A 16314-nucleotide genomic window follows, 5' to 3' on the forward strand; every position below is an offset into this window, starting at 1 on the left:
ATACATTAATGCGTTACATGAGATACATGCGCATATTGCCCAATGGGATGATGTGGGGGTAATAGGCGTGGGGCCCCCTGATGCAATATTGAGGAACCAGTTCGTGGCGGACCTCAGAGACCCGTCGCTTAAGCAAGCTTTGGGGGAGTGCCTGCGTGCTAGGCCGCAAATGATCTTCTTAGAAGTTTGGGCAGATGCCCGTGATAGAGAGCGGGAGCTGGAGACAGCAGCCTTGGCAAGGATGGTCCGGAGCAATGGGGTACCCACCTCGCACGCAGCAGAACCACAGTGGGCCCAAGAGATCCGGAAGGAAATACAGGACATGCGAGAAGAGTGGTCCAGCCTCAGAGGAGTCCCCAATGCAGCTCCAAATGTGCCTAGAGACAGGAGTGACTCCGAGCCCCGCTTGCTACGTTAGTTGAACAGCACCAAACAGTGGCACAACTCTGCACAGAGAGGAATCCGACTTGTTTCAAGTGCGGGACACCGGACACTATGCCTGAGGGTGCGCGAGATGGGGGCGGCCCCTAGCTCGGCAGCCGTTAAACTAGTGGGCTCCGTGGCTGGGGGATGCCACCCGGAGCCTGATAGGCCAAGGAGGAGAGAAGGCAGTCCCGAAAGTTTAATTTCTATGAGTCCCCTAGTATGGGCTGAGATGAATGGACGAGCCATTCACTGTTTAGTCGATACTGGATCGCTGGTAACCATCATACCGGAAGCGTTTTTCAGACGTTATATTCCGGAGGTGACGCAGCCAGAATGGGGCCCAGTAATCAAGCTGATGGATCAGTTGCCCATCCCGGTCGCAGGGGTGGTCTAGATGCAGATTACGGTGTGCGGCAAAGATGTGGGCCAGAAAGGAGTCGTGTTAGTCGGCGGAGACACTGGCAATGGTCCTGCGGTGACTATGGGGATGAATGTGCTGAAGGAACTCGGAACCCTCTTGATCAGCGAGCCACTAGATGCTTTTCTGGACCAATGGATCCCACGCACCCCCCAGAGAAAGGTGTTTCAACAGTTGATACGGGTTTCCCAGGCCCAGGAAATGTCAAGCAAAGGGAAAGTTCTAGGAAAGGTGATAGTCTCCGCAGCTGCTAAACTCGTTCTACTGCCTGGTCAGACCGTGCTCACGTTGCCATTATGAGCTTGTACGCCTCTCGAAGGGGTGGAAGTGCAGATCGAGCCAACCGTAATGGATCAGATACGCTCAGGGCTCCTCGTCGCTCGGACATTAGCCACAGTCCATGATGGTAACGTGGCAGTGCGGTGCGTCAATCTGGGGGAAGATCTCACCCACTCACCTAAAGGCCCCCTCACACACACAGCGAGATCGCCAGCGAGATCGCTGATTTTGTGACGCCTCAGCGATCTTGCCAGCGACATCGCTGTGTGTGACATTTATCAGTTTCCGTCCCCCCTGCCGGGTATCGCTGATCGCGCTCGAACGTCCTGGTCGCTTGATCGTTGATCTCCCGATGGCCAGCGCGCATCGCTGCGTGTGACAGCGAGAGACCAACGATCAGCGACGCTGGGAGCTGGTTTCCAAGGTAAACAGCGGGTATCTAAGAGCCGCACGGCTCTTAGATACCAGCTATTTACCTTGGATACCAGCTTACTCGCTGGTTCTGATCGCTGGTGAGTCTGTCTATGTGACAGCTCGCCAGCGATCAGCTAACTATGTCCCAGCAATCCCATTCACGTCGGATCATTGGTGGGGTCGCTGGGACATTGAAGCATGTAACGGGGCCTTAAGAGTGAAGTGGCTCAGGTGCTGGGAATGCCAGAAGAGCTGATACAACCGGAGGCCGTACAATTGGCAGCCATGCAAGGGGACCCCTGGACCCTAGCCGTCAAGATGACACTGGAACATCCACCTGGAGGCCTGAAGGAGGGCCGTCGAATTCTGGAACAAATGCGGGCCGAACTGACGGGACTCTCCCTGCAACAGGTACAACAGGTGGAAGCTGTACTGGAATGCTACCAAGAGGTCTTCACTCATCATGAAGATGACTTTGGATGCACCACGGCTATAGCCCATGAAATCCCTACAGGAAGTGCTGCCCTAATACGGGAGCGATATCGGCAGATACCGCCTCAGATGTACAAATAGGTAAAGGAGATGATGGCTCACATGCTGCAGAATGGAGTCATACAGGAATTTAATCTGATGCCCCAAAAATGTCACCTTTTACTCGTAAGCAAATCGAGTACCTGAGGTACTTCATATCCGTTGAAGGAGGGAGACCTGCACGTGAGAAGATAGCGGCGGTACAGGACTGGCCCACCACGAAGACACTGAAAGACGTTTGGGCTTTTATGGGGTTTACTGGGTACTACTGAAGGTTCATGAAGAATTTCACCCGCATTGCTAATCCACTGCTGGAACTATTAAAGAGAGTGGCGTGGGGTTCAAATAATCGGACTATCCAATGGGGAGGTAGCCAGGAAGAAGCTTTCCAAGCCTTGAAGATGGCACTGACTGAGGCACCAATACTCGCCTATGCGGACTTCTCACAGCCCTTCATTCTTCACACTGATGGAAGTCTACATGGTCTGGGGGCCGTGCTATCGCATATGCAGGAAGGGAAGGAACAAGTGATTGCCTATGTGAGCCGGTCTCTCCACAACTCTGAATGGAACCCAGACAATTTAAGCTCCTTCTAGCTGGAATTGCTGACGTTAGTGTGGGCGATGACCGAAAAGTTCGCTGAATATTCATTGGAGTCTGAAGTCTTGGTGCACACTGAAAACAATCCCCTAACCCACCTGGAGAATGCAAAATAGGGGGCCCCTGGAACAACGATAGGGGGCCCGCATGGCGAAGTATCAATTACAAGATCGCGTATCGGGATGGAGCCGAGAACACGCATGCTGATGCTCTGTCGAGAGTGACCCATCAGCAGCCTGGACACGACTGAGATGAAGAGTTATAGGCAGAGGAGATTACTGGTGTTCGGGATCTCGCTAGGTCGTTCGTGGCGACGCAGGAACAGATTGGAGAGGCGTCTGGAGAACAGGTGGTGGGACGATCTTGGGATGACTGGGAGCAACTCCAGCAAGAAGATAAGGAACTTGCCCAGTTGAGACAGTGGGTGGCTCTGAAGCGACTTCCCAGCCAGAGTGAAAGAGACGCTCTGTCCCCGAGGACTCTGCAGATTCTAAGACAGATTCCAGTTGGAGGACGGCTTACTGCATAGAAGAGTCCAGTTGGTGCGGGAGTTGGGGGTCACCTGGCAAGTGGCGCTCCCAGAGAAGGTGATCCGTGTAGTGGCTACGGAAGCCCATGAGAGAGGGGCTCACTTTGGTCTGGAGAAGACGTTCCAGTGGTTACAGAAGCTGGTATATCACCACTGATTGAAGACTGCAGTAGAGGAGGCCTGTCAACGTTGTCAGAGCTGTGAACTAGTCAAACCTCTGGAGCAGAGAACCCCAACTCAGACCATCGTGACTTCTTCCCCCTTAAAGTTATTGATGATCGACTACTTGACCGTGGGCCCAGCTCATCTTGGGTATAAACATTGTCTGGTGATGACTGACAACTTTACCAAGTTCACTGTGGTGACTCCAACTCGGGATCAGACTGCTGAGTCGACTGCGCAGGCTATCTACCGAGACTTCATCTGGGTGTAAGGTTGCCCGAAGAGGATCCATTCTGACCAAGGCGCTTGTTTCCAAGGTCGAGAGATGGAGGAGTTACATCATCTGCACTGGATTGAGAAGTCAAGGATGACGTCCTATCATCCTCAGGGGAATGGAGCCTGTGAACGCTTCAATCGGACGCTGATTCAGATGCACCGAACATTGGCGGAAGATCAGAAAATACTGTGGCCTGAGTACGTGGCTGAATTGGCCTGGGTGTACAACAACCGAGTGCACAGTACAACAGGATTCCCTCCATATACCCTGCTGTTTGGGCGAAAGAGACGGGAAAATACAGAGGTGGAGTTGGATCCAGAAGAAGACTACCCATGGACGGGGGTGTCTTCCTGGGTCCGAGAACATCGACATTGGCTGCAGACTCTTCACAGGCTGGTGCAGACTAAGTTTCAGGAACTCCAACACCATGAAATGACGCCTCTTCGAGGGACAGCTCTCAAGGCTGGAGATCGAGGGTTGGTCCGAGACAAGTGGCCCCGGGGCAAGTTGGAACGTCGATTGGAAAAAACCCTGTATCAGGTGAAATGTCGAGTTGGGTCTGATGGGCCAGTGTATGAACTTCAACCCGAACGAGAAGAAGGAGCACCTATCCAAAATAGTCCACCTTAGCATGTTGCATCCTTGCTTGTCACAGGGTCCTGAAAAAAGAGAGAGAGTGCCAGACACCACCGAAACGGTCACCCCAATGGTTCTTGACTGTGATGAGGAAGAGACACTCGCTTCATTCTCATACTTAGATAGTCCACCGCCCGCCAGTCCCAGAGAAGGGCGTAGGCCTGAAAGCCCAGAAATCAAGATATGCTCCCGTCTTCTACCACCTGAACTATGCCGTACGGAGCGGACGACAGTTGGAATACCTCCTGTTCATTATGAACAAGACTAGTTTATTTGGAAGCAAATTATTCAAGAAATGGAAGAGAGTGAACATCTGATGAAGGAACTCTCACCCGTGGAATGGCGAGTTAAAGGAGGGTGAGAGTGTAAGGAGGAAGACTGGGCTGCGGGTATTTGCATCGTGACGGGTCTGGAACTGTCGAGGGTGCATCCAGTGTTGTCGGGGGTAAAGAATGGGGGACCAGACATGTCCCATGACCCTGGGAGAAGGGGTGTGGCTAAGCCAGGCAGCATACAGGAAGCTCAGGAAAGATGTCTTGTTTCCCACCAGCAGTGAGAGCAGAGGGATGTGTGCAGCGTGCTCTGCAGCGAGAAAGTCAACGCAAAGCACATGGCCGTGCAGAACTTGCTAGAACGCTCCGGTGAGACAGTGTGTGTGCAGAGCACCGTGCGCCCGGCTAAGCAGAGTGCAGTGCTCGCACTGAGGAGCGGGGGCCAGGTGCAGTACCCTGAGGTGTGTTCCCCATTTCTGATAGACGCGCAGCAGAACCCGTTTTGGACAGAGACTCCTGCAGCGATCACCACTTCAGCTGCACAGATTTATGAATTAGGGCCGCAGCGGGCAAAACCGGTGACCGCCCGTTAATGCCAGAAGCTGGACCGTGATTTGTTGGGATCCATCTGAGGACACCACGCCGGCCGTTGCCGGTACTCCAACTCCCATCGGACTGTATGTGGACGAGGATCAGAGAACACTACGATGGGTGATGTTTAAATATCAGACTGTCGTGTTAACTCTTTACTTCCCTTGTTCCTTGTTTACTGTTTATTAACTCCCTGCGAGGAGATCATTTTCATCCTTTTGTTAAGAGTTAAATAATATTGTTATACAGCATTGTTCTGCAATCCCTGCATTACTGCATTTCCGAACCTGTGTATACGTGCGTACAGCACCAGGGCCAGCAGAGCTGAGCTGGAAGTAGGAGCTATAGGCTGGGTAGCACTCAGGAGTAGCTGAGTAGATAAGAACATAGGAGATAAGCATATAAGAGCCAAATGCAAAGAGTGGCTTGATGTGGTAGCAGAAAGGACTACTACCTGAATACTCAGGCGGTGAGCAGCTGCCTGAGCTCACCTTAAAAGACCTTGGATGATGACATCAGAGGTGCATGTTGGGTTAGTAAAACTACACAGATTGGCAGAGGGAATTAGTAGTGTGGAAAGGATGAAGTATAGCCTGGCGCTGAAGCAGGGAGAGGTACTGTATGTAACAGTACTCTTCCTTTTAGGGACCCCCCCAGAAGAGTCCATCAAAGAAGAAAGAAGATGCTTAACATAAAACTTTTTGAGTAAATTTGGAGCATTAATGTAGTTTTTAAGAAGCCAGTGACTTTCTTTGGGATACATCCCTTCCAGTATGAAGTAGAAAAGTTTCCCATGAACCTTCTTACAGTCCAGAATTTGGTTAATCTCATACTACATGTCAGGATCAGTAGCGAAAGCAGAAACTAATTTGACAGTTTAGTAGAATTTAGAGGACAAAGTATGGAGATATGAAAAGTATTGTAACGCTTCAAATTGCATGGACGTTTCAAACAGTAAGTCAGCGGATTAAATTGCTCTCAGATTTGGATTGGACCAATGAATTTAGTAGTCAGATTCTTACAGCGAGTCTTTAATCAAATATTTTTGGTGGAAAGCCAAACATTATCACCAAGACAGATTGACAGTGTTTATCAGCACTCCTAATGAATCGGAAGCCTCTGGCACCAAGACACCCTCTCCACTTTGGGGACTACCTCCTGTTGGCTCAGAGAAAGTTGCAAAACTGGTTTTGATATATCCTCAGTATCCAGCAGCAAAGGTGTAGATACTGCTTCAACTTTGGAATCCATGGCCTGAGTAACGTGTTATATCCTCACCTGATGATGTGGATTTGCTAAGCCATAACTCAGAGTGAGCAGCATGGACCAGAGGCGTTGATGCAGAGGAGCAGGACAGAACATGAAAGAGTGAGGACCAGTAGAGCTGGAGAGGTAGGACACCATGTGGTCTGGCAGACATGGAAGTACTATATGTAGCAGAGATAAACATGCGGACATCACCTGTAAATACATTGCAAATCATTGTAAATACACACCTGTACTTTGTGTCTCCCCACCTCATTGTAGATTGTAAGCTCTCACGAGCAGGGTCGCCTTATTTTGCTTTAATTATTGTATTGTTAACATTGTTACTTATGACTGTTGTGTTTGAAACTGTTAAACTGTAAATATTTTGGCGCTATATAAATAAAGATTATTATTATCACCTTAATGCAAGATTCATGAATAGTACACATGAACGGCTGAGGTGAATAGGCAATCAGACATCTTGTTGTAGGTGAATTTAACAACACATTTGAATAGCAAAGACAAGAAGGCTGACAGGTACCTTAAGGCCAGGTTCATATTGCGTTAACCCAGTCCGTTCAACGCATAGCGTTAACGGGCTGCGTTAACGGTATAGCATAACGCGATCCACGTCCGAGGCTCCGTCACTGAATGACAGCACATTGCGAGCTCATGCCGCTTTACAGCATGCGTCACGATGTGCCCGATAATGGGGGTTAATGGCAGCGTTAACGGACTGCGTTACACCGCGTTATGCCGGTCTAACGGACTGCCATAATGCAGTGTGACCCCGGCCTAATACAGCAGAGCTGAGAGTTCAGAGAGCACAAAGATAACACTCAAAAAAAGCTAAGTAGATATTCAGGCACCTGAAGTGTGGCTTGACTATTGGAAAGCATGTTGTACCAGGTATATGTGGCGCCCCTGAGGCTCAGTCGCCACAGAGGTACTGCACCTCCTCCTGAGGTGTGGTGCCTCACCATCCAGGTAAGTTGGAGGCTCCTGACCATGCTCCAACACCTGCATCCCACACAACACAGTAGTTCAGTAAAGCCACATTGCGGCTCCCTGCTTGGAGTGTAGCAGAGCATCTTTGGTGGCTCGCTGCTTGGAACACGAAACGTGCTGGGAGGCGGGTGGAGTTAGAATACATAAAAGAGCGGGAAGGTTTAGGATTTCAGTCAGTCAGTAGGTCAGTCGGAGAGTCAGTCGGAGAGTCACTCAGAGAGGAGTGAGGAAAGAAGATCCCTGAGAGAGGGATGGAGGAAGGAGGTGCTTCAGCAGATCTCAGTGACCTGGGTCTGCTGGCACGGGAAAGGAAAGAAGGAGAAAGACATTGAACCGAAACCTGATCTTCCATAAGAAGAAAGACTAGTACGGAACGTAGGAGTAAAAGGGAACAGAGGACGTGGGTTAGGAGAGAACCCTGCCTAGAAGTTCTAAGCGCAAGGCCGGGGCCCGGTCCCCGAGGTTGTATGGGCACTAATGGTTCTTCAGCAGACACCGGTGGAGTAGTGGGCTGTAAATGCAGTACTCCCATCTAAGACTTGGGGGCACAACAGCAACTTGGATAGTGAGCCGGGACTCAGGAGTAAGGAGTCCCCGAAGCAGGCTACAGCTGTCTGCCGTACAAGTAGAGTTCTTGGGAACATCTGTCAGGAGGCACTCCAGTGTAACTCAGTACTGGGAGTACTTCACACTTGAAGGCGCTATAAGAGGAGACGTTCAGAAAAGGCACATGTTGGCAGAGCGTTGGAAGGGAGCATTCCATCTGGCCTGGAGGTTGACTGAGTCCCTGACCAGGAGGACACAGCACGGAGGCAGGCACCTGTGTGTACGACAGACTGTGAGTAAAGCTTTGGAATTACATGCCCGGGTGTCCTCCAATTATTCTTGCGCCAACGCACCCAGCACCACTACATCTGGGTACCAGCCTCTACACCACTTGTGCCTCTCCTCTATCCCGACATCTACACTGCCCTGGGGCTACAGCTCCACCTGTGGGGAGCTTCACGATCTTGGCTGCAACACACCACCAGTCCCAGAGGATCTGCATGCAGCATCGGCTCATCATCTCACTTGCCAAACACCACAGGTGGCGTCACGAACTATTCCATTAACTTCATTCCACCATTCAATCTCCCCTGTTTACATTGGGCGCCCAGGGCCACGGATCGGGTCACCGCTGCTGTGACACATCCCGCTGACGCCGGCCCGGTACCGAGTAGCCCACGGCCCTGGGAGGGCGACCCATATATGCTGAGTCACCCATTGTAACAAGAGTGGACTAGCACAAAGGAAACTGGCCATAGAGGAAGGAAAAAGAAGAGCCAAGCACTGAAGCCAAGACAGGTGAATAACGTGTCATATTTTTAGACAATTTTTTTATTTGAAATTTTGGCAGAAGTTGGTGCCTTGTAAGCCGTGTCTTTTTTAGAATACTTCTGCTGTTTCTAGGTTTAGCGAATCCTATTAATTAGATCATTTACAGCCTGCTCTGTATGACTGTGCAAAGAAAGGCAGCTATCACTCCCTGATAGGACCGCCCACTGGACTCCTAAACATAAAAAAGCTGTGATGTAAATGAATAATATACAAGCTGTGCTAAATCTTTCCTACAAAATTATATATTAATCTGCTCAGATCCTTCTGCAGATCAGACACCATTTTTAGTTTTTTAGACGTGTTCCTGGATACTTTTTTTTTTTAACCATTTTCATAGGTGCCTTTAAAAACAAATCTACACTCTGCTGTTCTGTATTTTTGGTACAATCAACTGGACATTGTATGACATTACTTTAAATGCCAGAGAGGAGGCAGCAGGAAGATTTGCTAACGGACCGGCTACAAAAAGTGTCGGTGGGCCACTGAGCCCTTTATTGAGAGCCAAACATACAGTATGAATAGGGCATAAATATATAAGCCACAAAACTCAAGATAAAAAGCGGACGGCACCGCTGTTACCGTGTGACTTCAAATGATGTGCGGCATACAGAAGCCCAGCAGCTGGGAATCTCGGGTGCCAGAAATAAATATAAGAACGAATGTTAGAGTTTGGGGAAGAAGGAGGCAACAATGGGCAATGATTCTCCATCCTGCTGCAGAGTTTGAGAATGGAGGCACCAAGGAGGGCTCAGCCTGCCCCTTCTGTGGAGTTTCCCCAAAGATATGACCTATGTCATATCTATTCTGCAGTATGTTTCTTTCTTGTTTAGTGCTGTATTTATTTACATTCCTAACAGTAAACAATGATGGGGATTGATCTTGACAGGAAATGAAAGTCAGCCAAAAACATTAAGGCTATGTACCCACGTAAGCAGAAAATTCCTGACTAAAAACCGGACTCCTTCCCAGGAAACGCGCGTTTTTTCCGCACGTTTTCCCGCACGTTTTTTGCCCGATTTTTATGCGTTTCTTTCCGGCGCATCCCCAGTTTCATAGAATATAGTTAGAAATGCGGATTTTTCTGTGAAATTAATGAGCATGCTGCGTTTTTTACCACGATGCGTTTTTTTCACGGAAAAAAACGCATCAATATGCACAAAAAGTAATTCATTAAAATGAATGGGATGCTTCTTGTAAGTGTTTTTTAAGCGCTTTTGCCGGTAAAAATGCTTAAAAAAGGCAAAAAAAAAAATGCTTACGTGGGTACACAGCCTAAAGAATCAACATGTAACGACACAAAGCCAAAACTGATACATAATGTGCCTGCCTGTCACATGCCAACCATAGCAAATAGTGATCAGTCATTGTACAGGAGGAGGTGAGCTGTGACATCACCTATTGTGAATGGTGGATCCTGTGCTATCTCCTCTATATAGAGGTGTTATCAGTCATTGTACAGGAGGAAGAGGTGAGCTGTGACATCACCTATTGTGAATGGTGGATCCTGTGTTATCTCCTCTATATAGAGGTGTTATCAGTCATTGTACAGGCGGAAGAGGTGAGCTGTGACATCACCTATTGTGAATGGTAGATCCTGTTTTATCTCCTCTATATAGAGGTGTTATCAGTCATTGTACAGGAGGAAGAGGTGAGCTGTGACATCACCTATTGTGAATGGTGGATCCTGTGTTATCTACTGTATATAGAGGTGTTATCAGTTATATAGGAGGAGGTGAGCTGTGACATCACCTATTGTGAATGGATCCTGTGTTATATAGAGGTGTTATCAGTCATTGTACAGGAGGAGGAAGTGAGCTGTGACGTCACCTATTATGAATGGTGGATCCTATGTTATCTACTGTATATAGGGGTGTTGTCAGTTATTATACAGGAGGAGGAGGTGACCTGTGACATCACCCATTGTGACTGGTGGATCCTGTGTTATCTACTATATATAGATGTGTTATCAGTCATTGTACAGGAGAGGGAGGAAGTGAACTGTGACATCACCTATTGTGAATGGTGGATCCTGTGTTATCTACTGTATATAGAGGTGTTATCAGTTATACAGGAGGAGGGGAGATGTGACATCACCTATTGTGAATGGTGGATCCTGTGTTATCTACTGTATATAGAGGTGTTATCAGTTATTATACAGGAGGAGGGGAGCTGTGACATCACCTATTGTGAATGGATCCTGTGTTATATAGAGGTGTTATCAGTTGTTGCACAGGAGGAGGAGATGAGCTGTGACATCACCTATTGTGAATGGTGGATCCTGTGTTATCTCCTCTATATAGAGGTGTTATCAGTTATTATACAGGAGGAGGAGGTGACCTGTGACATCACCCATTGTGACTGGTGGATCCTGTGTTATCTACTATATATAGATGTGTTATCAGTCATTGTACAGGAGAAGGAGGAAGTGAACTGTGACATCACCTATTGTGAATGGTGGATCCTGTGTTATCTACTGTATATAGAGGTGTTATCAGTTATTATACAGGAGGAGGGGAAATGTGACATCACCTATTGGGAAAGGTGGATCCTGTGTTACTTACTGTATATAGAGGTGTTATCAGTTATATAGGAGAAGGAGGTGAGCTGTAACATCACCTATTGTGAATGGTGGATCCTGTGTTATCTACTGTATATAGAGGTGTTATCATTTATTATACAGGAGGAGGAGTTGAGCTGTGACATCACCTATTGTTAATGGTGGATCCTGTGTTATCTACTGTATATAGAGGTGTTATCAGTTATATAGGAGAAGGAGGTGAGCTGTGACATCACCTATTGTGAATGGTGGATCCTGTGTTATCTACTGTATATAGAGGTGTTATCATTTATTATACAGGAGGAGGAGGTGAGCTGTAACATCACCTATTGTGAATGGTGGATCCTGTATCTACTGTATATAGAGGTGTTATCAGTTATAAGACAGGAGGAGGAGGTGAGCTGTAACATCACCTATTGTGAATGGTGGATTCTGTTCTATCTACAGTGTATTTTGATGTTATCAGTCATTGTACAGTAGTGGGAGAAGGTTAGCTGTGACCACACCTATTGTGGGTGTTTACATTTTAATCCTGTCTGTAATGATAATGAGACTACTGGAAAGTTTTCTGTATAGGACATATAGTGTCTAAGATTAGGCTTAATGGCCTATGTAAAAATTGCAAGATTTCTGATTAGTTCTTTTTCCTATAGATAGTAACGGAATTTGAAAAAAACATCAAAATTTTAAAAAAAAATACCACAAAAACCTTCAACAATATGTCGTCTCCTGATAGCACAACCCCTTTATGGAATTACTCTATATGAGAGCAAATATAGCACCTGCAGTTCAGTATTATGGATGCATGACAGTACATCTATGGGGCACCATATTCTTGCCCAAACTTTTCATCAGACGTTCAAGTTCTGCTCCATCTACAACTAAGCTTTCCTGTTTATTAATAAAACTTTATCTAAAAAGGTTACTTTAAATCAGTTCCTACCTTTCCGTATAAATTGTTAATAAACGCATGGTGTCCAATGAAGACTTTGTACATCTTGCATTCTTCTGTGCACCTGATGGATGAGTTATATGTCATGTACATGTGTGCGTCCTATTTTTTTAAAGTAGAAATCAGGGAGGATCGATATTGGACCAATCATAAGGGAATGTAAAGCACATCCTATTTTTCCTACATGCAATCTCATCCAGACATAAATCACAACGTTCTCCTGCGGCAACTAGTACACTAGGAAGGTACAGATAATTGATAGTAATTAGAGACATTGCACCATTTTAATAACATGGATTGTGTTACATCAAAAGGCAGTGATGAATCGTGGTTCCCACTCCGATAAACAGAGGCCACAGCATAGTTTTTTACACAGACCATTCATGGAAGTAAATAAAAACTGTGTAACTCCTCATTTCTGGCCTTGTTCATTAATGACTGACTGCAGCAGGAGCCTCTCCCCACTCCGTAAAGTTTGTCAGAAAAATAGTTAAGAGCCTAGCAGGAAATTAATCCATGTTCTCTGGAATATTTCTATTGGTTCAAGAACATGAAGAAAATCGTGACAAATTATAAACACAAATTCTTGTTCTCCCTCTATCACCCTCAATGGCAGTGGAGTAACCCAGGCCCATGAGGGAGTGGCGCCCATTGATGCCAGCGCTTCTTTTACTGAACAGTCATCTCAAATGTATTGCACTGCAATAGACACCGCAGGCTAATCAGAGGCCTGCAGCTGACGGCGGTGTGCCAAGTAACAGGGGACACATGGCGGTGACTTCATGTGTCACCCATAGGAGGCACGGTGACGTCAGATGGCAGCTTCTGCAGCTGCTGCACAAGAGGACGATGCGCATCATGGAGCCAGGGAAGGCGAATAGAATGTTTTTTTGCTTTGTTTTTAAATGTGTCAGAGAACAGCAGCAAAACTTGGAACATTATTACAGGATGGGTCTCATCCAGGTGGGGGAACATTATTACAGGATGGGTCTCATCCAGGTGGGGGAACATTATTACTGGATGGGGAACATTACGTCAGGATGGGGTACATTATACCAGGACAGTACCTAGGGTGGGGAACATTATACCAGTAAGGTACCTAGGGTGAGGGACATTATACCAGGAAGGAACCTAGGATGTTGGACATTATACAAGGAATGAACCTAGGGTGGGGAACATTATATCAGGAAGGAACCTAGGGTGGGGGACATTATACTAGGAACAAACCTAGGGTGGGGTACATTATACCCATTATACCCTAGAAAAGGACCTAGGATAAGGAACTAGAGTTGAGCGAAACAGGTCAGCCAGATTCATAAGTCGCCGACTTATGGCAAAGTCATGTTTCGCCGATCGAAACTCGACCACAGCGTGAAGTCAGCAACGCGGTCGGCAAAACGAGCGCCAAAGTCGGATTTCCCAGAATACTTGCACGTGAGTTTTTTCAGCCACTGAGCAAGGACGTACACTGTGGGCAACGAGATGACATGTGCAGCGTCGAGAGAGAGATTTTGCGCACTTTAAAAAAGTGGTCCGGCATGTAGGTGTGTTTACTGTCCTCCACTCCCTGCCGACTTTGCTTCCCCATTGACTTGCATTGGGTTTCATGTTTCAGTCGGACCTTCGACTTTTCCCGATAGTCGGCCGATTTCGTTCGACTCGACTTTTGAGAAAGTCGGGTTTTATGAAACCTGACTCGACCCTAAAAAAGGCAAAGTCGAGCATCTCTATAAGGAACATTATTATTGAAATGGGCCTAGAATGGGAGACATATATTACTGGAAGACGTCAGGATGGAAACATTACATCAGGATCGGGGACATTATACCAGAAAAGGACCCAGGATGGTGGAAATTATTACTGGAAGAAGCCAGGATAGAGACATTACACCAGGATGAGGGACATTATACCAGGAAGGTGCTCAGTATAGTCACTTTATACCAGGAATGGTGCCAGGATGTTGTACATTATTATGGCAAGTAGCCCAGGATGGGGGACATTATTACTGAAAGGGGCCCAGGATAGGGGACATTATTACTGGAACGGGCCCAGGATGGGAGACATATATTACTGGAAGAAGCCAAGATGGAAACATTATACCAGGATGGGGGACATTATACCAGGAACGAACTTACAGTCGAGGACATTATACCAGAAAAGAACCCATGATGGTGGAAAAATATTACTGGAAGGTGCCCAGGATGGGATATATATATTACTGGAAGAAGCTAGGATGGAGACATTACACCAGGATGGGGCATTATACCAGAAAGGAACCTAGGGTGGGGAACATTATACCAGAAAAGGACCCAGGATGGGGGACATTATTACTGGAATAAGCCAGAATAGAGACATTACACCAGCATGGGGAACATTATACTATGAAGGGGCTCAGAATACGCACTTTATACCAGGAAGGGTCCCAGGATGTTGTACATTATTATGGCAAGAAGCCCAGGATTGGGGACATTATTACTGAAAGTGTGCCAGGATGGGGGACATTATTACTGAAAGGGGCCCAGGATTTTGAACATTATTACTAGGAGGGGCCTAGATTCAGAAACATTCTTACTGTAAAGGGAACAGGATGTTGGACATTGTTACCACAAGGGTCCTAGGATTGGGAACATTATTGCTGAAAGAGGACCAGGATGGGGGACATTTTAAGACAAGCGGGCCAGGATGTTGCTTGATTACTAGAAGGGGCCCATGATGGGGAATGTTCTTACTGGAAGGATGTTGGGCATTATTAACGCAAGGGGCTCTGGTCCAAATTTTGCACTGTGGACCATCGGACTCTAGTTACGCCGCTGCCCATTGGCCCTCCTGTGACGGGATCACAGGGTGCAGATGGGCTGCTACGACAGCCAGTGTCCTAACGATGACCAGCAGGTCTAACAAGCGGTGATGTCACGTCAATAGTGCTGCATTCAATCACTGGGCTCAGCGTCTCGTGATGCCTACATTGACAGAACCACAAATCCCAGGAATTACAGCGATTACTCTGCAGAGGACTGGAGAAAAGTTATTGTCTCTGATGAAGCCCAATTTTATCTGGAGAAGAAAAGATGAGTGCCACCATGAGACCTGTGTCATGTGAACAGTAAAGCCTCCTGGGACTATTGTTGTGTGGGGTCTTCTCATCCATTGTCCACCGACTAATACCACATCATGTGTCTTGTGTTGGCTTGATGCTACGTGTACTGTATACTTTCCAGTTCTTTCCATACCCAACCAGTGAACAAAGCTCTCATGATGACTTTCGTCAAATACTATGTAGAGAGCGTAATAATTCCTCTGCTACTCTCACAGCACAACGTGCTCATTACGCCGTAGGCAGGAGAGGAGCCAACGGTGATCAAGGTCAGCTAATATGAGGATCTCCTACAGGGTGAGCTGCAAAAAACCCCAGAAAAAACAGCCTCTTGGATGACGATTGTCAGGCCTATTTCATCAGAACTGTTTTCGCAATCAAACAGAACTTGGCTTTCTTTTTATCAGAGCAGTTGTAAGAAATGACCAAGACCCATCGCATCCGTGGTTCTACGCAGACAACGATAGTGTTATGTGTGTCGTATTGTGATAGTGGATCATTCACCAAAATAAGACTGTCCAACTGGTCAATTTCACAACCTTCTCATCTGCGTAATAATAATAATAATTTTATTTCTATAGCGCTGACATATTCCGCAGCACTTTACATTATAGAGGGGACTTGTACAGACAATAAAGAGGAGGATGAATGAACTCATGGAGATCAACATCCGACACTGCGGAGACACCATCACGTGTTACTCAACGCAGTGATTCTAGAGCACTGCCCCCATCCCTTATGGGAAATATGCAAAACATGCAAAACAGAAGCTGCGGAGACACCATCACGTGTTTCTCAACGCAAGCAATGACCAGCCAGGTCTTTGTCCGGGAAGGAACAACCACGGGAAGGGCAGTCTCCAATGAAGGAAACCACCTATGCCAAAACATGGTATCCATCCACAGACAGCTGTTTCGGGGTATTGCCCCTCATCAGTGTGGAG

At 47.1% G+C, this 16314-nt stretch overlaps 1 protein-coding gene across 1 annotated transcript in view; it reads right to left on the reverse strand.

The window, feature by feature from the left end:
- The window catches only part of LOC141085522 (transient receptor potential cation channel subfamily M member 4-like), a 174660-nt gene extending 162320 nt beyond the window's left edge, over positions 1-12340 (reverse strand). Inside the window, exon 1 of the mRNA XM_073570942.1 lies at positions 12269-12340. Coding sequence (XP_073427043.1) covers positions 12269-12322 — 54 coding nt within the window. The 5' untranslated portion in view covers positions 12323-12340. The remainder of the gene's footprint in view (positions 1-12268) is intronic.
- Positions 12341-16314: the final 3974 nt, after the last annotated feature.

Source organism: Dendrobates tinctorius, unplaced genomic scaffold (genome assembly GCF_039654945.1).
Source record: "Dendrobates tinctorius isolate UK_male_01 unplaced genomic scaffold, ASM3965494v1 ptg000028l, whole genome shotgun sequence".
In the NCBI taxonomy this organism is placed as follows: Eukaryota; Metazoa; Chordata; class Amphibia; order Anura; family Dendrobatidae; genus Dendrobates; species Dendrobates tinctorius.